General features: G+C 37.4%; 1 protein-coding gene across 1 annotated transcript; it reads right to left on the reverse strand.

Annotated features, from left to right (window-relative positions):
• Positions 1 to 739: 739 nt before the first annotated feature.
• On the reverse strand, positions 740 to 10,018 carry LOC133522088 (uncharacterized). The gene is made up of 3 exons (XM_061857293.1): positions 9,486 to 10,018; positions 2,653 to 2,857; positions 740 to 1,352 (listed from the first exon to the last, which is right to left on the reverse strand). The coding sequence occupies exons 1-3, from the start codon at positions 9,495 to 9,497 to the stop codon at positions 1,132 to 1,134; spliced, it is 438 nt and encodes a 145-aa protein (XP_061713277.1). The 5' UTR covers positions 9,498 to 10,018; the 3' UTR covers positions 740 to 1,131.
• Positions 10,019 to 22,421: the final 12,403 nt, after the last annotated feature.

Consider the following 22,421-nt stretch of genomic DNA (forward strand, 5'->3'; position numbering starts at 1 on the left):
TTGTATTTTGTACCGTAAAAATTCATTTAGCGTTACAAATGATCAAACTAACACAACACCACATTATTTGATTTGATGTCGATTCAACCGGTTTAGGACCGATTTATACCCTTATAATGAATAAAACATGCAACTTAGGTAAATAAAAAAAACCGAATAAAACCGAAACCGGTTTTTTCAAATTCTAAAAACCCGGTTTTGGGTTTCTGTCAAAAAACCGGTTTTAACCGGTTTTTTCGGTTTCGGTTAAAACCGGTTTGCATTCCCTAGTTTCCACGCGACGATGCGCAAGCGCTGCGCCGCGACGCTCCGAAGGGTGCGCGACAGCCGCCACAGTCTCCTGGCCGTCGTGGCAGGGAGATGGGACAGTGCATTAATTAGGCACTGGACCTCCCAACATCTTAGTTTAGGTACTAACATAGTAATTTAAGTATATTTGAACTAACAAAATATGGATTGTGTCGTCCGAAATAAATGATTTTTATTTATTTATTTTATTTAGTATCTACATACAGAAAGTATGTTCATTGTAAGGCAACCCTAGCCGCATCTTTATAGAATCGCTCCAAAATCATGGTATGCTTCAAAATTCGTCTTGGCACGCATACTTGGTAACGCATATACTTAAAAAAGGATACTATTTTATTTTATCCTTTTTGAAGTCGGTTAACTTTTTTTTATAAAACGTTTTTTATGTCCTTTTGTATTCGTAAAAGGTAAAGTTGAATGAATTTATCGGTGTAAATTAGGTATATTTAATTAAGTATACATTTCATTTAAGTGTCGAAAGGGCCTCTACCTGTTGCCTTCAGCTCCACACACACCTCCCGAATTTCTGGGACACTGACCTATCCCGTGGACGGAAAATACACCTACAACTACATATTAGATATCTTCATAATCCATAATACTCTAACAAGTTGGGGAGTAGTGGTAAGTATATGAGCCAAACCCATTCTTCTCCCCCTTTTCTTATTATACAAAATGAAAAAAGAGTAGGTATTAAATATGGTAAACTTTATTAGAAATGGCCATTATACTATTTATTTATTTTAAAATCTATTGAACATACAAACGATATAGGTACCTAAAAGGCGGACTTAATACCTTAGTCAAACTTATATTCAACTTTTAACCCCGTCCACCCCCTCGACCGCCACCAAATCCACCTCTCCCCCCAAAACCGCCAATGCCTCTCCCTCCAAACCCCCTTCCGCCAAACCCTCTGCCGCCAAACCCTCTGCCACCGAACCCTCGCCCGACGAATCCCCTTCCACCAAATCCTCTGCCATATCCTCCAAATCCGAAGCCACCGCCCACAAATATTGGGATTGGTATTGGGTAATATGGCCCTGAAACGTTAACGCATTTATTAGTGATATTTAGCCCTTTCAATTGATAAAATCAGGAGAGAAAGAAACATTTTTTGATAAACGTAATATTTTTGGAAATAATCGCTCTGAAAGAAAAATAATGTGTTTCCCCCCATCTACTTCCCCTAACTTCTTAACCATGGGTCCAAAAAATATGAAAAAAATCGTGAAAGAAAAGCTTAGTAAAGACTTTCAAGGAAAACTATAGCTAACCTGACCGGTCTAGCTGGTTTTAAGCTTTTGCAAAAAGTCTATTTTGACGGACGAGTACCTACGAAACCCTACACTGAGCATGGCTCGACAAGCTCTTGGCCAGTTTTTTTATGGTTAAATAATTCTATTTGTACAGATATCCAAGATTTGAGCAAAAATCTGAAAAAAAGGTACCTTCAACCCCCTCCTACACCCTCAGCACACTCCCGCCCTCGAGATCTTTTAGTATGTTCATCTGGAAACCACAAGATCTAATTGTACCAATTTACAAAACTACACGAACTTTTATTTTTTTCGTAACCTAAGAAATGCCTTCAGGTCTTTGCCCCGTCGGATAGACACTTACCTTTATCTGCCTGCAGCTCGGCCTTCGGCCTTGCAACGAGGACAATGTGTTTTGTTGACGGCTAGAATCACCCCTTCATGGCGCCCCAACAACAGCACACAACTTATGCATGTTATACAATTGTAACATGGTGGCGTTGTGGTGCAACTTTCCAGTTCAGCTTTGACATAACTAACAACAACATTGTCGTATCCGAACTCTTATCTCCTGCAAGTCGGTTCTGCTTGCACCGTCGGATGTCTATATGGATTTTCGTTAGCTGAAATAGCCGCCCCGCCACTTCGCGTGTATTTGCGCGCCTCTGAAAACTTTTTTCTAGATTTTTGGCGCCCCCCCCTGCCATTTGGCGCCTAGAGCGGCCGCTCCACTCGCTCTACCCTAGATCCGGCCCTGCACCTATTTTACATCAGATAATCTAATGACACTCCATTGTTTTACGCGGTAAGCGCATTGTCATTTTTCCTACTTACATTCCGTTAGCACCGTTTATCGCATAAAACAACCGCGCGCTTTAGTCATATCAAATCATATACTAGCTTACCAGCCTTGCTAACCCCAGCAAAGTGTATACCTGTCCCCAAACATTTGTTTTAATATACTTATTTCTTAGACTTTCCCCTATTCTGTAAAATATTGAAGTGTACTCTCGCCGCAAACACGCAGATGAAATTAACACCATTTTACGAAACAAAAGCGTGCGAAAACACAGTTACAACTTACCTCTTCCGTAATAATAAGGATCTGGATAGTACTGGCGCTTCACTCGTACCAAATCTTTTGTTGACTCTGAGCTGTTTTGGTTTAGTACTAAACTCGCTAATGGATTAAAGTTTTGTTTGTTCGTCGAGTCAGTCCCCTCTGCATTTTGATCCTTTATTGCAGTAATTTCTGTAACTGTTATGAGCAGGAGAACTGCAATAAATTTCTGAAATGAAAATGTAAATTGTAATTTATGGTCTTACGTATACAATTGGCTACTTGACTGTTTTTTGTAAATAATGTCAAACGATCTTGATTTTCCTGAGGATCAAATGTCTATATAGGACTCAAGGCATTTAAGCAACACAAAGGTCAGAAATGAGAGTTAAAGTCTGACGCTCGCAGTCGACAATTGAAACGCCTCTAACAAAATGATAAGGTGATGTGACGTCACATCATATAAGTCTGTCCTAAATGTATGGAAGATCAAGGAAATTGCCATTTTGAACCTCAAATATTGCGTTTATGTGTATAGTTGTCATACAATTATTTTTTTAATAAAATGTAAGGAATCGAATGGTACCATTTTCTTTTCTATTTTTGAAAGACAAAAAAAAAATTTTTTTTGAGACTTCGGAGCTTTGTATTTTTTATAATCTCAATAGAATTTTCAAATTCCACTTTTTTATAATCGATAGTTCATTTTCTATCCTTTTAACTAAATTTTGTTATATATTCAACATGTGTGAAGTACCCAATTCGGAAATTGTATTGCATTTAACGGAACGACAGAAATGGCATTCATTTCTGTTGATTCTCATGAATAATGAAAATATTTTATTTTACGTACGTGGGAGAATCAACTTTTTAGCGTCACTCGTTGCCATGGTTACGATTAGTTGTCCAGGGGACAAAAGTTCATTGAAATACTGATTTTATGGTACTTAAATGTATTAAACTTGCGTTTTTGTGGTCGTTATAACCAATGTCCATAATGGGCCCCCTACTAAGCATGTTAATAAAACGGCATACAACGTCTCTTCAAACAAACTGTGGCACTGTTGTCCCTTGGACAACGGGACAGGATAACAAAACAAAAAAAGTTGATTCACACACCTACGTATCTACATTTCTTTGTAATGACTTGTGATACAAATTATCAAATTATGTGGTATAGCTAATAGTATCGCATAGACACAGAGGCGTATTTAAATATTTGGCGCCCGGGCCAATTAGTTTCGCCGCTCCATTAACTAATGATAATGTATTTCATTTTAAAAAAGCGGCCAAGTGCGAGTCGGACTCGCCCATGAAGGGTTCCGTCCGTACCATTTATGACGTATTAAAAAAACTACTTACTAGATCTGGTTCAAACCAATTTTCGTTGGAAGTTTGCATGGTAATGTATATCATATATTTTTTTTAGATTTTTCATTCAGTTATTTTAGAAGTTACAGGGGGGGGGGGGGGGACACTTTTTTTCACTTTGGAAGTGTCTCTCGCGCAAACTATTCAGTTTAGAAAAAAATGATATTAGAAACCTAAATATCATTTTTGAAGACCTATCCATAGATAGCCTACACGTATGGGTGTGATGAAAAAAAAAATTTTTTTTTAAATTTTATTCGATTCTTTATTTCATTTATTCGATTCTTTATTTCAGGTAAACATCTGTAACTTACAGCTAACAAGCCAAAGCGTTACAAATATTAATTAATATATATTAACATTACAATGATTTAAGACTAACAAAACTTCGTAACTTAAGAACTAACACATTAGGATGTTTCGATTACTTTCTTACATTGTTGAATTAAGAAATACCACGTAGAGTGAAACAGATCACACTGCGGGTCTGCGTTAAGTACGGAGTTGAGCACAGAGAGCGCGGTCGGGAGCGGCGCTTGCCGCTGCAGTTAGGGGTCACAAAACCGCTAGTATTTTTGAAAACCGGTTTTTCGGTTTTTGTACATTACAAAACCGGGTTTTCCGGTTTTTCGGTGATTTTTCGGTTTTACATATAATAAGTGAAAAATACTGCATTTTATGAATTTAAACTTTAATATTCAGTCATTTAACAATGGATATAAAACCTTTTTTATATCTTATAATTATTAGGAACAAAAATTAAAAACAAAATAACTAAAATAATAACCTCCATGCACTCCTGGAATGCAAAATTAACTACAAATAGTTATCATTATAACACAAAACACAAAACATCGTATATTCCTTTTACGAAAGTAAATACTTATTAAATACACTTAACATTTGAGATCAATATTAATTTCTTTCATAGGTTAAGTTACTAAATTGGAGATCAGTGAAAAAAATAATGTAATTATAATCCCTCTTCTCGCCTTCTTTCAGCCAGGCAATTAAGAATAAATCATTATAATAATCCACATATAGAGATATTCGTTGCAGGGATAAGTTCACATTTGTTTGCACACATATAATTTTAAATTTTTCATAGTTGCTGTTTTTCGACTGCTAGTATTAGACTATTGCTAATAACTACTAATTGGTAGGCTAAATCAACAATCAAGGCAAGCGATTATTTTTGGTTTTTCTTTACGAATTGATAATGGGATCTTAGGATAGAGATAATGTCTAATGTATCATCACTCAGCGATGTTCTTAAGTGGTTACAGAGGTATCCTGCTGACGAAAACACCCTTTCGGACTCTACACTGGTGGGAGGCACTTTCAATAAACTGTTATAAACCTGTAAAAGGTTTTTGCCCCTAACACCTCCGTTTTCGTAGAGAGCCATTTCGACTTTTATCACAGACATAGGATCATTGTCAAATTCTGGCTCTACAAGATGTTGTATTGAAAAACACACTATACGTAGGGTAGGGCAATTAGCTAAGTTTTATTAATTCAATTATATGTTCTATTCTATATTTACTGATAAACTAAAAAGTAGAAATTACAAATAGAAGAAGTTATAAGTAGTAATAAACTGATAATCAAAGTAATACTTACAACTATCAAGTATTTAAGTGTAAAACCAAAAAACTCGAAAAACCGGTTTTTTCAAGTTTGAAAGCCGGTTTTTTCAATCGACGAAAAACCCGGTTTTTCCGGTTTTTTCGGTTTCGGTGAAACCGGTTTTGTGACCCCTAGCTGCAGTGCGGTTCGCGCGGGCGGGCGTGCTAGGAGGGGCGCTGAGCGCAGGCGGCACCGCGCGTTCGGTGCGTATAGCCTAACCACCTCTTCTACTAGACCCGAGCACTCGATTTGGTTGCGTATTATGCCTAGCGCAAACTTAACTACCGCTAGATATCGCCTCACTTCCAAAGATTCATACCCGAGTACGCCCAGGAGGAATAGCGTAGGGTATAGGTAAGGGTAATTTGTGAACTGCTTCTTATACAAACTTCGCAAGTACTTTTTCTGTATTTTTTCCAATACTAGGCTATATTTAGCCTCGTGTGGGTTCCAGACTGTGCAATTTGACTCCAGAACACTACGGACCAAGGCCGCGTACAGGGCTCTAAGAGCTGTCGATGTTAGATGTTGTGAATTTCTTAACACAAATCCTAACTTTTGTGCCGCTCTTTTGGCGACGCTAAGGGCATGTTCTCGAAAGTTAAGTTGTGGTTCGAACAAAACTCCTAGATCGCGGACCGTAGCGACTCTCGTTATTTCGTCTCCACCCAAGGTGTATCTATGGTGAAGCGGTACAGACGACCGAGTAAAGCTCATCATTTCGCATTTCGAAATATTAAAATTGAGTTTACTCCACCTATATACCGAGTTGATGTCATTTTGAAGATCTTTACAATCCTTTTCGGAATTTATAGTTTTTACTAGTTTGACGTCATCCGCAAACATCATTATTTCAGAACATCCCACACTATCTGGCAGGTCATTAATTAAAATATTAAATAGCAACGGTCCTAGGTTTGAACCTTGGCTTATGCCGGAGAGTGTGTTGTACGGCTCTGACTGGTACGGTCCGTATTTTACAAACTGTTTCCTCCCCGACAGGTAACTAGCGAATACTTTGAACAGCTGAGGTACAAACCCCATATTACCCAGTTTGGTCAATAGAACGTCGTTATCCACTCTATCGAACGCTTTTTGGAAGTCCAAATAAATTACGTCAACTTGTTTTTTATTGTCTATTTCTTTCGACAATAGGTTTACCAGTGTAACGAGATTTGTAGATACCGAACGTTTAGGTAAAAAGGCGTGTTGCGCGGATGTAAAATGTGGTAAACGCTGAGGCAATATGCGAGCATGTAATGCCATTTCGAACACCTTGGCCAATGAACATAATATCGCCACCGGTCTGTAGTTTTCGACTTGGAGTTTTGGCCCTGATTTAGGAATTGGGGTTACCCGAGATTCTTTCCACGATGTTGGATACGCGCCAGCCATAAGGATTATGTTAAATATGTGAGTAATAGGCTTTATTATGTAATCTATACATGCCTTAATTACGAAGGGTGGTATAGCATCTGGCCCCGCGCTCGTATTGGGTCTTAATCGTTTAACAGCTCGTCTTATTTCATCTGGACTGAATGCTTCGACTGCCACACGCCTCGATTGTGCTCCACTCAATGCATCTGCAACGGTTGCGTCGAGAATTGGTGGATCTGGGAGAAATACAGACCGAAAATGTTTCGCGAAAGCGGTTGCTATATCAGCTCCCTGACACTCCTTTTCGCCGTGATACATTTTGGATTCGATTCCTCCGTGACAACGTAAACTATTTACATACTGCCAGAATTTTGCTGGGTTACTACTTAATTGCCTGGATATATTTTTGACGTAAGTTTTATAGGCCATCTTAATTTCTTTTTTCAAATTTGTTCGCATGGATTTAAACTGGTCAAGATATTCCCTATTTCCACTTATTTTCCACATACGGTGATACTCATATTTTAGCTTAATATCGTGAATTATTTGTTTAGTATAAAAAACAGGATATGCTCTAGTAGACGTGAGCTTTCGTATTTTCTTTGGAATACATGTATTAAATATATCAAATAATGCTTCTTCAAACATTTCCACTGCTAAATTTGGATCATTTGTGTCCAATAAGCGTTCCCAACTTGTGTTTTGGATTAATTCATATAGTGTTACATAGTCTCCCTTTGAGAAAACCCAATCCTTATCAATAGGGATATTTGAAGGTGGTAACGTGACCAGAGACCTACGAAGCTTGTATTCGACGCGAATGGATAATGGTGGGTGATGACCATCAATTACCGATAGTTCTTCCGCTGGTTCTGTACTCCGCACCTCGACTCTCTCACTCAACTCCGGACTCGTAAGCACCGCATCTAGGATTCTTTCATTCTTATTATTAACATTATTATATTGACTCAAATCACACTTATTCAAAAAGCAATCATACAACAATAAAGTATTTGTACTAGCACTATGGTAATTTAGATCACCTATTAACAGTATTTTTGTGCTACTGACTTTTTCGCTCACACTTTCAACACTCTCAAACCATTCCGCATAAACGTTATCGGTCACATTTGGTGGTATATATATATACGACACACACATAAATGTATTCCCCGTCAATTTGAAAACGTGCCCATAGGTCTTCTCCGAAGGGCGTTTCGAATTGTGGCACGCGCTCGAGTATGATCGGCGAACGCGCTGCCAGAAGTACTCCACCGCCAGCACGTCCATCACCTCGGTCGCGGCGCAAAACCGTCCAGTCTCCGGGACATAGTTCTGCATCTTCTACAGATCCATTAAGATTCGTTTCAGTTATGGCTAGCAGGCACAATCTGTCCATAGCGAGCGTCAAATTCGCTCTCCATTCCGTTAACTTTGTCCGCAACCCTCTTACGTTCTGATAGTAGGCGTGTAGGATGAAATTGGTTTTATACTTCGTTCGTACTTTTGTTGCGAAAGTTACGAAAATTCTGTTTTATGACGTATTCAAAAAAAAACTACTTCCTTAAGGAAAAAATGATATTAGAAACCTCAATATCATTTTTAAAGACCTATCCATAGATACCCCACACGTATGGGTTTGATGAAAAAAGATTTTTTGAGTTTCAGTTGTAAGTATGGGAAACCCCCAAAATTTATTGTTTTTTTTTTTCTATTTTTGTGTAAACATCTTAATGCGGTTCATAGAATACATCTACTTACCAAGTTTGAACAGTATAGCTCTTATAGTTTCGGAATAAAGTGGCTGTGACATAATCGGACAGACAGACGGACATGACGAATCTATAAGGGTTCCGTTTTTTGCCATTTGGCTACGGAACCCTAAAAAAGCGCTGATTTACCGCCCTTTGCAGCCTGCCGCCCCGGTCCATGGCCCCCTTGGCCCTGGGGTAAATAGGTATGCCCCTGCATAGACCCACAAATCTAATTAAAATGACCTAGGTATCTATTCTAGGAACCTATATCCAGACACCTCATAAAACAAAGTCTGTATGTTCGCGATAAACTCAAAAACCCCTGAACGGATTTCCATGCGGTTTTCACCTTTCAATAGAGTATTAATTCTTGAGGAAAATTTTAAGTTTATAATTAGTTAAGATTTTGTGTAACCTGTGCGAAGCTGGGGCAGGTCGCTAGTAGTTTTATAAATGGATGTCACTCATTTTCTGCATCTTTGTTACCTATGTTATTTCAGTACCCGGGATTTCCAAAATGAAAATGGCAATAGCCGGCATCTCGGAACGCAGTGTCAACAAAAGGAGCATAAGGAATAAAAAAACTAATTATGACTGGGGCTCTGGGCGCATCCACAGTGGCGCAGTATCTACATGAAACGCTTTCGGTTTCCCACGAAGGCTCGTCGCTTGCGGATGCCTCGGCCTTTGGACCCTCCACCGAAAAAAGGGAACAACAACACTTACCGTTAATTCCATGTTAGTTTGTTGCTCGTGTACACCTAACACTGACAAAATAATATCTGACTTGTTATTAATATGTAGTCTTCAAGCTGATCTAGCAATTTACGTCAACTCGATAATTGACAAGATATGTTTTTCCTGGCAGAGGACAAACGCGGCACCCACTGAAACTCACACTTTGCCGACCAAGTCATCGTACTTACTGAAAGTACTTATTTACTCACGACACGCTGCTAATAATATCACACATATTGTACATGTACCTACATGTTTTACAAAACAAATGATGAACGTTGAGAATTTATGAACAAGTAAAATGACATCATTATGGGAAATCTCGGACGTTATTTAATTTTCTTTATTGATTGAGTTAACAAAACATTGGCACGATGCGCTGCACTTACCGAGCGTATACCTATTAAATATTAAAATGTTAAAGTGCTATGATAGTCTGGACTACCTCGGCCCCCTCATGCAGCTGTAGTGCTCAACTCGGCACCCCAGCATCAACGACGTCGTCCGAAGGGCCCTTGGTAGTGCCAAGGTACCAGCCTAACAGTCTGGTCAGAGTCTATGGCAAGAGGCCTGACGGAATGACGCTGGTGTCTTGGGGTATGGGTCGGCCACTTGTCTTTACGGGAGACTTTAGAATACAACGGGGCTACTTTGTTATACCTACAGATTTAAAATTAACATAAAAATAAACGTGTCTAAGTATCTGAAGATTAAATTTGAAATTCTAATATTCTCAACCCACGGCGCAAAAATAGATAAATAATTAAATAAAGTTTTCATTTCTCATAATCTGAAAGTGGGTCGTTGTTATTCTAAAAAGTGTGCAGAAAATGATACGTTTCTGCTCTAGAGACTGTACTTTCTAAGTACGTTTTTTTTCTCTTTTAAATAAATATGATTATAGGATATTAAATAAATATTATAGGACATTATTACACAAATTGACCACGTCTCACAGTAAGCTCAATAAGGCTTGTGTTGTGGGTACTTAGACAACGATAAATATAATATATAAATATTTATGAATACTTAAATTTATTGTATAAATAATATTTATTAATACTGGGTAGAAAACACCCACGACTCAGGAACAATTATTCGTGCTCATCACACAAATAAATGCCCTTACCAGGATTTGAACTCTGGGCCATCGGCTTGATAGGCAGGGTCAGTACAGTACCCACTAGGCCAGACAGTTGTTTTTTATTACGATACCTAAACAATTGTTAATTGAGATTGGGTACTCTCAAGAAATACTACTGAAGTTTATACTTAGCCGTGTTTGCACATATATTTTACTTTCCTCGTATTCGAAATGAAAAGTAGAGTGTTTATCTCGGGTGAAAGGCACTATTTCCGTCTCGGACTATTGGCGCTCTCCCTACATTCGAGCGCCAAACTACCTCGACAGAAATGGGTGCCTTTCATCCCTTGGTTAACAATCTACTATTAAAAGTTACCTGTGTGTTTCAAAATCACTCCGCTTTACGATACCTATAGATCGTCATAGTGCCACAATATCCCGGTGAAGTTCTTCGCAAATAACACGTTTTTAATTTAAATACGCGAAAATGAACACAGAGAGCGGGCAGCGATCGAGTTCATTAACAATTTTCAGAGTGAACTCTTTGATGTTCGATGGCGCATCTTCGAAAAGAGCGGTCTCTCTAAAAGCCTTTTGTTCCTTCTCTCCCCCAACTCGTATTTCGACTCAAAACGAGCAGATAGCCTGTATTATACTCATTGACAATAGTGTTTTTGAATTAATTATTGAAGAGCGAAATTAGAAGACGAAGTTACAGAGAACTGGAATAGCAATTTAACGGCTTGTTTAAATATTCTTATGTTAATTAAACGGAGAGGAGAGCGCACTGATTATGCGTTGCAATGCATAGCCGTGATAATGAATTGCTATTAGTTTGGGAATTGGTTAGTATTTGTTGTTCGTGTTACGTGATTATACGGATGTAAATATTAGCATAATAGTCGCAGGCCGAGTACAATCCTTATTATAAGATGTCACAGCGATACAATACCGATCCGTCAGTGTCAAGAGTGTTTCTGTTTAGCCCAATGTTTGACTGCTAGAGAATGCCTCAAGGCGTTAATTTTACCATTTGTACTCTTTTTTGTAAATTTGTACAATAAGGTTTAAATAAAAACGTGACATTTCTTCAGCCAAAAACGTCACTCTTTACACTGACAGATTGGTGTCGTATCGTTGTGACACAAAGACGCTAATAATCGTTTGTCCCTTTCCATCATACCAATACGTTAAGTTGGTGAAATAGAGGCTACACTACTACAAAGCCCTAATGTTCAACATTGCAACCGTACTTACGCAACGTCAAGCACTCGCGTTCTAACGTTCTATATTCAAAATAAAACGCGCGTTATTCCGAGCGACTTGCTCCCCAGGAAACGGCGAACTCAGCGCAGCTCTAATGGCCCCCATTCACCGTCGAGTGTCACTCGTCAAGCCTTGATCGCTAAACACCTCCGTACAATGCCCGACCCCTATTAGGCTTTTGAATGCAATGTTTGGTAACAGTGTATGGAAAACTTTAAATTACTTACGGTTCTTGATTTTCATGCAGATTACATCTTCATAATATTCAGATTAGCACAATATCCTAGCTACCCACACACCCACAGTGATATAATGAGGCCAGTTCAACATATTCTAATAATATTGATTAGTATACGCATCCATTTCCCCGAAATCAAATGTGTCCTAGATCATAGCACTGATGGTTAATTAGTGGCTTTACGCTCTCTATATATATATAATAGGTAGTAAAGCAACTGCAGAAGCCGTAGTAGCCGTAAAAGGCGTTAAAAGATTGTGTTCCAAGGGACCAAAATGACATATTTACGGCGAGGGCGTATATTGTATCTGAACGAAGCGAAGGATTCTACAAAAGAATCCCGAGCATAAAGAAGGATTGTAAAATGGAATCCTGAGCAAAGTGAGGGATTTAAGTGTTATCGCCCAGGGTGGAAATCATTTTGCTACCATGTGACACATACTGCTTTTCACATCACCGAACTATTAGAAAATTATCATGTTTCAAAGCATCATTTAAGCTAAAGAATATGCGCAAATGTAAAAAAAATGGCCTAGAACAGTAAAGTACAGTCACCTGTAATAATATGTTACACAACGAAGGCCGTAAAAATATATGACACAATCTTATTTGTAGAGCCATAAGAGCGTTCATATTTTTACGGCCTATATTATTATTGCAGGTACTACTTTAATCCCTCCTAGCAGGGAAGAAAAAACCCCTTATAGGTGATGTGAAAACCTATGTTACAGTAGGAACATATTTGTCAGACAGAGTGCCTCTTGGACATTAATTACTTTTGTGTACTAAATGACACCAAACAATCAGTAATACATTTCAAATCACCTCCCAGGTTCACAAATAACATACCTGTCATGTTCCTGTTCGATTTCCTTCCCACAAAGCGCTGCGAATCTCGAGAGGGCATAAAAGAGTAGGTAAGTAGGGAAAGCCCTTTTACTAGGTATAAATCGCGAAAGCCTCTGAACAGCCTTTATGTACTTTTTCCGTTCTTTTAGAAAAGTAGCTAGAGATTTAGTAGGTCACGTTCTGCCGGGAAAGAAAGACTAACGCTAATCCATACGTGGCCGAATAAGTGCTGGATATCTACGGAGCTGTGAAATGGTCCCTTTGACATCATGTATCCTTTTAAAACGTATTGCCTACGAGTATGTGTGACTTTATAGTGATATTTATTTCATTGCAAAGGGAAACAAAGAGCATATAAGTCCACATACAGTTTAACAAATTAAGTTAATACAACAGCCAGAACAGTTTCCACTTATAGGTAACACAATTATTGCTCTGACAGAAACAACATGCACGTATTACACAATTAATTAGGCAATTACAAGCTAAAATGAAGATTATGCAATTATGCACTGATAACATTTATGAACAAGTTAATTAATTCTTGACAACATTTAAGAAATATGAAAATTATACAATTAATGATAAATTTTATGAATTTTTTAGATATATGAAATCAGTTCCTACTTGTATCATCAAATTAAACTATTTTTAAAATAGTTATCAACGGATCGTGTACGTTGGAGACCGAACGCTCGTAAAAGCAGTGATAATATTTATTACAATTTTAGGATGGAACGGCCATTTATTTAGAGTATAACTTGCCAATACTCACGAAGTAAGTGACTAAGTTACTAAGCCTACCAGCAAGGATACTAAGGTATAATTTGTTCAAGGTTATTCTGTACCTAATACAAAATAACTAAAATCAACCCAATAATCAACTGGTAATAAAGATGCATTCCCATATAAAGATGATCATTTATATAATTTCAGTTTAATTGCATTACTGTAAGACCAGTCATTGGATTTTGTATCTGATTGGTGTCAGATCATATACAAAATTTCTTAATTTCCATGTTCTATGTGACTCAGACATACTATATATTTAAAATGGGTCCCTCACGTTTTTTTAAATCGCCGGTTTCACGACATAATGCGCACTAAAACGAGGACCGTTGGCGGACCGACGCAGACTTATTATAAATAAACAAATTTCGTACTTTATTTTAACGGGTTTATTGAAAAATTACCGATAGCACTGATAAGATTCTTTGAACATCAGTATTCTCAACGGTGGTTAAGTTTTCAAGCGCAGTCCGTCCTGTGGTTGCTGCAGTGGCGCGGCGCGACGCCTTAAAAGCGAATGCATGTAGCTCTAAACTTTTACGCTACGAGCCTGCATCCGTTACGTGATGCTATTTTGTAAATACTTTTAGATTTAGAGAGTTTACCGTTTGTTTCTCATTTATTTATTGTTAATGTTTGAAAATTGTTTACAAAGAGTTGTACCTAACTAATGTCTAAGATGAACAATATTTGGGTTTGATAACTCAGAAATTTGCTTGTTGCATAATAGTTTTGCTTAATAGATTTTAACAGTATGTTAAACACTTACCTATCTTAAATGATATTGTTACATGCAAGTCATTAACGCACGCAATTGTATTGCTTATTAATTTAAAATAAGAGGAATATACTCGTTACAAGACATCTGAGTGTTTTGGGTATAATATAAATTGTAATATTTTAAAATGTTTTAGTTGCAAAGGCAAAAAAATGAAAATGAAAATGCTTGCCTATAATAATATTAATAATGCAATCGCATCATATGCATTTTTTTAAGATACACGTACATTATTAATATATGAAATTCCGACATTTTAATAGTTTTCCTGAAGCAAACCTCAATACAACACAATACTCTTTATGTTACCTCGAGAAAAGAAGTTGACAGCACTAAACTTTATGATGCAAGTGTCAAAAAAATAAAGGGGACAATGCTTGATGGTTCAAAAGCCATTCTAACAAAAAAAAATGCTTGATGGTTATTTTATTTTGCTGGTTAGTTGCTGATTCCTACTCGTATTGGGTATTTTGAAGAAACCCGTGGTGCCAGTTTTATACAGTTATCAGTGTATATAGTTCTCTTATGGACCTATTTCTGTATCTAACCAGTGATGACCAGCTGTGTCAGTAAGTGCATTTTAGCTATTTTCATAATTATCAGCCTTTATAAGACCGAAACTTGAGCCTGGGAGCAGTTCAGTTCGCTCGCAAGATGGCGCAGTGTAAACACCTTGTGATAGCTTTGCTCCGCAAATTATTATGTTTACGCTAGGATATCAAGTGATTACGCGAAAAAGTTTCTTAAAACAGTTGAGACACTCAAGTGCTACTGTGGAGATTGCAATTTATCCGAAAAAAGTGCTAGATTACGACAAATAAGTGAAAAATAAATATACAAAGTCAGAGGCTACCGACGGTTTAAGTGTTAAAGTTAACGCTGTTTATGCTCGGATCGAAACGACATAAGTGCCGCACATCTATAAAGCGCTTACATCAGTTTGTGTGTGAGAATCAACGTAACCGATAACTGCGGCCAACGGTGAATTGTGTACCTTACGTCGATACGATAAGCTTCTAAATTAGTATTTGAGATTCACGGTAGAATTATATTTCAAAATGAAGTGTTCTAAATGTGATTTAGATTTGATGGCAGATGATTGTATTAAATGTTCGTCGTGCCAGGATAAACTACACTATGGGTGCGGCGGGCTTACGGACGCAGAATTTAAAAGAATTCTGCCGATGAACATAAAAAAATGGAAGTGTCCGAAGTGTAAAATAGGCAAGAAACAGCTAACGCCGACCGCAGGAAGGCCTCAGTCTCCGGTGATATTAAATGAGGATCGAGAGGAAAATTTGGGAAATTTACCATCAATAGTTAGCATCGACACGACGGCGTTTTTGAAGAATATGGATGGCCGATTCGAAAACATGTCGAAAGAAATATCAGAACTGAAAGATAGTTTTAATGAGCAAATAGAGAAGTTAACGTGCTCTGTCAACACCTGGTCTGAAAGATTCCTCAAATTAGAAGAAAGTTATGGAGAACTAGCAGACTTTAAAGAACGCGCGGAAAAGAAAATGATAGATTTGGAAAGGAAGAACGTCTTTTTACAAAAATACAATGATGCACTAGAAGAGAGAGTAGAGGCCCTTGAGCAAAAAGAAAAAGAGAAAGTCGTTCAGCTGGCCTGTGTGGATGAGGCCGAAAACGAAAATTTAAATCAAATAGTATCATCAATTGCCCAAAACCTGGACCTCAAAGTGGATGATATTGAGAATATAAAACGAGTTGGTGTTCCGATGAAGACAGTGCCAAGCGCTCAGTCTGGTGACCAGCGTCGCCGCCGTGCGCGGCCGATCATTGTCACCATGCGCACCAAAGCGGCCAGAGACCAGTGGCTGAGCAAACGTAAGACGCCCGTCACGAATGGTGCTATTTACGGAAACAACAGTAATCAACGAATATACCTGAATGAGGACATGACTAAACATAAACGTCAGTTGTTTTGGTCAGCCAAAGAACAGCTGAAGCCGACATACAAGTACGTGTGGTTCCAAAGGTCCAGTATATTAGTTAAAAAGAATGAGGAGGAAGGTAAAATCTATAATATTAAACGTGAAGAGGATATTAAATCTCTAATTGAAAAAACGGTAAGCAATAGCGAGTAAACAATATACAGAGATAAGCACCGACAACGATTCTGCGCATTCACACTACTTGGTTTTTTTTTTTTTGTTTTTTTTTTTTAAATATCTGAAAACAATGAATACTGTATTTGACTGTGTAGATGAAAATATTGAGTACACAAGATACGAAAATACAAATTTATGGAGTAATAATATTAAAAACAAAAAGAAAGAAATAGATATAATACATTTGAACATCAGATCGCTAAGAAAACAGTATGGCGAACTTGTAGTTTTGCTGACACAGTGCGAACAAAAAATTGATATCATAGTGCTTTCGGAAGTTAATGTCAAGCAGGAAGAGTTATCGTTTTTTAACATAGCCGGATACAATTTGTTTTCGAATACGAGAGAAAAAAATAGAGGGGGAGGAATCTTGATATATGCAAGGGATAGCCTGGATTTTACAGCTGAAAAAATGGATACTTTAGCATCGGAGATGTTATACGGGAAACTGAAAACAGCTGACAAAACTACACATGTCTTATCAATTTACAGATCGCCCAAGACTAACAAATTAAGATTTGTGGAGGAAATTAATTGCATTCTAAAAAAAATTCCACCTATAGATGATGTTATTGTAATAGGGGATATGAATTTAGACTTGTTAAGTGATAACTTGAATATGATTATTTCGAAATATAAAACCATGTTGTGTGGACACGGCCTCCAAAGTGCAATACCAGACAGCGAGATAACGCGCGAGTCGGTCGTAGATGGATCGCTACAGTCGTCGTGCATCGATCACGCGTGGGTGCGGAGGCGCAATGCAAAGCGCGCCACTGCGCACATGCTCACCTGCAAGCTATCGGACCATCACATGATAGGTATACGACTAGACATTTTTTGCGTCGATGACACGAGACCAACAGATGTGCGGTATGTGTTGAGTAATCAGCGAGTAATAAACAAATTAAATCTTATTGACTGGTCGGAGCTCTTGGCGATTGATTGTCCTTTAGTTTTATACGAAAAAATTTGCACTGTTTTTAGTAAAATCTATAACGAGTCATTCATAAAAATTAAACCAACTAGTAAAAGGGAAAATCAACCCTGGGTAAATAAAAAGTTGGAAAAAATGATTAACCACAGGGATGAGTTATTTAGAATCTGGAAACATAATCCTAAAAACATGGGCCTTAGATTGGACTACACGAGGTATAGAAATAAAGTAAATAAAGTGATAGATTTTGCTAAAAACAAGTTTAGACAAAATGAGATACAAAAATGTGAAGGGGATTTCAGGAAAATATGGGGAAATATAAATAATTGGCTGGGTCGAACTACTGGTAATGTTGATAGTACAATAATGAAATATTTAGGAAAAACGGATAATTTGGAAAATATATGTAATAAGTTCTCGAATACATTTACGCAAGAAATATTGGATATAAAGCACACATGTACCCAAAAGTTTTTGAGTAGAAATTCTTATGTTATAAAATGCGACGTTTCTTTTAGGTTTAGAAAGGTATGTCCAAGTGATGTTGAGAAAATAATCGATAAATTAAGTAACGGGAAAGCTCCAGGTATTGATGGCATAAGGGTTCAAGATATAAAATGTATTAAAAAGGACTTCAGTATAATATTGGCCAAATTCGTAAATTTATGTTTATCAAAATGTTTATATCCAAATTTATTGAAAAAGTCACTTATTAGGCCTATATTCAAGCAAGGTAGTCACACAAATTATTCAAACTACAGGCCTATTGCAATCTTATCAGTAGTCAATAAGATTGTTGAAAAGATTGTAGTGGGACAGGTAAGTAGTTTTTTAGAAGGAAATGACATTTTATCACCATCGCAGCACGGGTTTAGGCGAGGGCGGAGCACCGCCACGGCCTTGACCCAGTTCTCTAATTATGTAAACAGCAGCCTAGGCGGCGGGCAGCAGGTCCTGGCGGTATTTATAGACTTCCGGAAGGCATTCGACACCCTGGACCACGAACAGCTGCTGCAGGCTATGGACGAGTGCGGCATACGCGGACCCACAAACCAATGGTTTAGGGAATACCTACACAATAGGACCTTGCGTACTGTCGTCAAGGGGACGACCGGAGCCGAAGCCTGCGTCAGTCTTGGCGTGCCGACCGGCTCAGTTTACGGGCCCGTGGGTTACGTGATGCATGTGAACAGTGTGTCGAATGTTGTCCAGCATTGCAAGGTCTATATGTACGCGGACGACATGTGCCTGGTGCTCGCCGGCGGGGATCTGTCGGACATGGTAACCAAGGTGCAGGACGATTTTGAGAACATTACCAAGTGGGCGCACGATAATGGAATAATATTGAATATTAACAAAACTAAATGTATGAGAATATTTTCACCGTATAATAAAAAAGCAAATCAAATAACGTCGAATGATATTAGTATTATAGGACATACGTATGAATGTCTTCATTGGAATAAAAATAATTGTACATGTAGTAAAATTGAATTAGTTGACAGTTTTAGATACCTAGGATTATTAATTGATACACATTTCAACTGGAAATTGCATATCAATCAGGTATGTAATAGATTGCGAGCTATATTGGGGCAATTTTATCATTTAAGCAGAATAGTCAACAAGCGCACCTTGTATATTGTCTATCATGCCCTGGCGGACGCATTGTTAAGTTATGGACTCAGTTACTATGGACGTACCTTCAAAACATATTTAGACCAAATAAAACAACTCCAAATTAGGTTAATTAAATATTTAGTTGGGCGAAACACAAGGAATAGGTATAAACATCAGTATGACTCACTGTTCTCATATTGTAGAATTCTCCCAGTGCATTGCAAAGTCACATACTTAAATGTTATCAATACGTATTATACAGATGATTTTAAAGTACAGAAAAAGAATAAACGTGTGACTCGCTCATCTAAAAAAGTAAAATTGTATCAACCTGCAGCCAAAAACTATTATGGTCGGAGAACCCAAGAATACTTAATCCCAAAAATTTACAATGAATACCCAATATTGCTAGATATCCCTAAATTAAAAATAGGTAGCCTGAAAGAAAAATTTAAAGAAATATTAATAGACAGATTCGATAACTCCATAAAGCATGAATAGTAAATTAAATACCTAACATTAATATTAGTATCATAAAATAACTTCATATAAATCAACTATTGTAGTGCCTCTTGCCACTTGTGTTGTAAAAATATAACGAGTTGTTAGTTTATAAACAAACGTAGTAATTAGCGTTAAGGTAGTTTTTTACGCACCGCTGTGCTCCTGTCCCGCGCCCGCGCCACCAGTATTGAGTCACCAATCCTACGTTATACCTACTTCATAATTGTAATACCTATATAAAAATTGGCCATGCCGGGACGGTAGGACAGTGCAAAATTATGTACCTTTTTATAAGTATAACGAGCGAGCTCATCGCCAACAAACTGTCTCGCAGTTTGGCGAATATTTTGTTTTGTGGTACACATATTTTATATTTTAATGTTGTAATAAAAAAAAAAAAAAAAAAAAAAAAAAAAAAAAAAAAAAAAAAAAGTTGTGGTTTCGATATTTCCTTACATTTAAAAATATGTTAACTCACAAAATGACAAAGAAAAATGGTCTAGGACATGTCCTCCAATACTTAGAACCTCCCTGATGCTGTAGCCGCTATCAAATACAAAGAAATACACAACCTCTCGAACAATATATTCCGTATACAAGACATATAAAGTTACATAGGTATATTACCGTAAGAGTTATTTTTGGTTGTTTCTCAAGTCCTTGGCCTGTCTCTCAGAAATGATGCCACGATTTGCCTGTCTGACGGAAGGGAAAAAAGAATATAACAAAATTAAGTCTAACTACAAAATCAAATTAATATTTCGTTGATGTTGCTCTACATAGTTATCGCCACCATTCAATTACTGCCCCAAACTCTCAACACGTATAGTTGGATTGGGCCTAAATATGGTTAAGGTAGCTTACACTATTCACTTTCCACTTTATGTAATGTAAGCTGCCTCAACCAATTTCTATTGATAATTAATAGGCAGGTAGGAACAAAGGTAGGTACACTAGATAATCGGCTGCCATCACGTTATCAGGTTATCGCGATTATACAGGCCGGCGCGCGTGCATCCATCGGAGTAATTGCTCAGTAGTGTATGAATGCGTCCGCATAATAATCTAGGATTGTATTGGTACTTATAGGTGCTATTAATATCAATTTGCGTGCTTTTGTGTTTGAGTGCCTGCTCCTGCTTTGCTGCTATATTTAAGAGCTATTAAAGGCCAGTTAGTTACATAATATATCCATACTTATATTGTATAGAATCTGGCTTTCTACGCTCTACGACGTATCACTTTGTAGAAAGTTGGATGTGAATGGCAACGTTACGGTACAAAGGCACAACTATTTAACTAAAACTGTTTGCAATAAATATGCAACGTATAATTAAGTGCAGTTATTTCATTATGTATAGATCCCAATATATTACAAATTAATTTGAACAAGGCTTGTAGGAATTCTCTTTTGCTGTTCGCATTTTCGGGACAATCATAATTATTTGCGAGTAGGTACTATTGATTTGGCTACTACGCTGAACTGAAAATTATTAATTAGGTTGCCTAATGTAACAAATGGAAAATTTAGATAATTGGCACTTAGTTTTACACTATTCGCGCGCAAAACAACGGTGAAAATATACCTATGTATTTACACAATAATTATTAAAATAACTGCAACGCTATAAAATAATAACTGGAATTGATTGTTTACACAAAAACACGCTCTCTTAATTCAAATCATTTAATAGGAATTATAGGATTTAGTCAGTACGCGTTGCTGGAATATTTAAAGCTGCAAGTATTTATGCCATATACGTAGGTACGTAACTATTCGAGTTTTGTAATTTGATTATCATATGTTTTAACGATTCAATCGATTTCACATCCATTGACGGTAATTTGATTGCCCCCGATTTCACCCGCATTTTTTTGTGAGGTATTTTTATATTTGCACAGAACTAGCCGCCTCGCGAAGAAGCTGCCACGGGAAGCAGCTCAGTCTGTGTAAACGTGCCTCGCTCGAGGCATTGCGGCGTGTAATTATTGAAATTGCCGCGAGAACCAACTCGGTCTGCACAGCCAATTTTACGTCACGCCGATAACTACGTCCATCATACGCATCCTGATAGCTTGCTTACTACTGAGAGTAATACGGAATCGTACTGGTTTTAACGTTATTTTTCTTTACGAATGACAACATACATCTGTCGTGGTATCAGACATTCAAATCAAAGAAAAAAATATTATTTCACTTGCTCTGTCATGTAGGTTTCAAATACTAAGTACTGGTGAAACATAATGAATATTATTAATATAATATACTAATATTCTAAAACGCCAAGGCCAAACAAAACAAAATATTTGTTTTGAAGACTACAATTCTTCTCATATTTTCATACTTTAATGTTTTTTTAAATAATAGCAATTATTTGTTATTATTAAGTAACTAAGTACATATCTAACAATAGCTATTTGTAAATAAAGTTTTTGTCATACTTACCTGAGCAAACTATTTACTTGAAAGAGAAAAAACTAACAAAGTGACACTGAAAAAACTGGCTTCACGGCGCAGATAGCGGCGTGACCGGAACCACAGGAAGGTGTCTCTCCCGCACCGGAAGTCGCACATTCCGTTGTGTTATCAACGTCGTTTCCGGCCGGCGCGGTGTCGTCGGGAATTATTAACTGTTGTTACTAAGAGGTTATTATATCAGCTGAGCCCCTTCTCAAACTTGAGAATTTTAGGTAATATATCCGTCGCGCTGACGGGGGCGC

The sequence above is a fragment of the Cydia pomonella genome, chromosome 10 (genome assembly GCF_033807575.1).
Source record: "Cydia pomonella isolate Wapato2018A chromosome 10, ilCydPomo1, whole genome shotgun sequence".
In the NCBI taxonomy this organism is placed as follows: domain Eukaryota; kingdom Metazoa; phylum Arthropoda; class Insecta; order Lepidoptera; family Tortricidae; genus Cydia; species Cydia pomonella.

What these genes read in the sequence shown, in the direction of transcription:
- LOC133522088 (XM_061857293.1), bottom strand. An exon ending in TCCTTATTATTACGGAAGAG is followed by an intron (nt 1,353 to 2,652) that starts GTAAGTTGTAAC and finishes TTAACGTTTCAG; the next exon opens with GGCCATATTACCCAATACCA.